The following is a 1431-nucleotide window of genomic DNA, read 5'->3' as shown; positions in this document are numbered from 1 at the left end:
ATGTCCAACCGAACCACCGTGACCGAGTTCCTTCTCCTGGGATTCTCTGATGTTCGAGAGCTGCAGATTTTGCACTTCATGGTGTTTCTAGTGCTTTACCTGGCAGCCCTGACAGGGAATCTTCTCATCATCATAGCCATAGCTCTTGACCACCAGCTTCACACCCCCATGTACTTCTTCCTGATGAGTTTGTCCATCCTAGACCTCGGCGCCATCTCTGTCACCATCCCCAAATCTATGGCCAATTCCCTTATGAACACCAGGTCCATTTCCTATTCTGGATGTGTCGCTCAAGTCTTTTTCTTCATCTTCTTTGTTGTAGCCGACTTCGCCTTACTCACCATCATGGCGTATGATCGATATGTCGCCATCTGCAAACCACTGCACTATGAGACTATAATGAACAGGAGAGCTTGTGTCCAAATGGCAGCCAGTGCCTGGATCAGTGTAGTTCTCTATTCTTCATTGCATACCGGGAACACGTTTTCGATAACCTTCTGTGGAGGCAACATGGTGGATCAGTTCTTCTGTGAAATCCCCCAGCTATTCAAGCTCGCCTGCTCTAACTCGTACTTCAATGAAGTTGGGATTATTGCATTTGGTGTGTGTTTAACCCTAAGTTGCTTTGTTTTTATAATTGTGACATACGTTCAGATCCTGACCACGGTTTTGAGAATCCCCTCTGAGCAGGGCCGACATAAAACCTTCTCCACATGCCTTCCTCACCTCATTGTAATTTCTATGTTTCTTTCTACTGGTGTCTTTGCCTACATGAAACCCATCTCCAGCTCTCCGTCAGCTCTGGATCTCGTGGTGGCTGTTCTCTATTCCGTGCTGCCGCCAGTGATGAATCCGATCATCTACAGCATAAGGAACAAGGAAATCAAAGCTTCCCTGGGGAAACTGACTGGGTGGAGGTTATTCAACTAGAATAAAATGTCTGTGTTTTTCTGATGAACATGGTTTTATCTGTTTTTTTTACAAATAGAATCAGCTGATGACATTATTGTCCCCATAAGAATATGGTGTGTGATTTTTTAATGCAAAATGCTGTATGTATAGTGGTAAATCCACACTAACTCCACTAAGTCAGTGGAGTTCTTCCAGGTTTATAGCAGTATAAGTAAGATGAAAATCTATCGATCTCATGCTTTTGTACTGCCACCCCTCACCATGTTATCTGAGTACCTTCCACACAAAATCAGTAGCCATTAGAAAGTACCCATTGGACTTCATGGAGTCTCTGGTTCTTCTCCTTTTATGGGGTCAAAACTTTGCTTGGGGTATGATGGCTTTTAGGTTTCTGTTTGCTGATGTGACAGAGTGGGATCTGGCAGCATCAGATCATGAACTCTGTGTTTTGCTATCTGGGTAAATATTGACATGGTGACTGCAGAAGCCTGGGCTTGCTCAATAGCCGTCTATCGCTCT

The 1431-nt window shown here is 44.4% G+C and overlaps 1 protein-coding gene across 1 annotated transcript; it reads left to right on the top strand.

Moving 5' to 3' along the window:
- On the top strand, nucleotides 1–1054 carry LOC119567726 (olfactory receptor 14A16-like). Its single transcript, XM_037914959.1, has one exon. It carries the CDS (start codon nucleotides 1–3, stop codon nucleotides 928–930), a length of 930 nt encoding a protein of 309 aa, XP_037770887.1. The 3' UTR covers nucleotides 931–1054.
- Nucleotides 1055–1431: the final 377 nt, after the last annotated feature.

This window comes from Chelonia mydas, chromosome 14 (assembly GCF_015237465.2).
Source record: "Chelonia mydas isolate rCheMyd1 chromosome 14, rCheMyd1.pri.v2, whole genome shotgun sequence".
Taxonomy (NCBI): domain Eukaryota; kingdom Metazoa; phylum Chordata; order Testudines; family Cheloniidae; genus Chelonia; species Chelonia mydas.
This window is presented reverse-complemented; position numbering and strand designations above follow the sequence as displayed.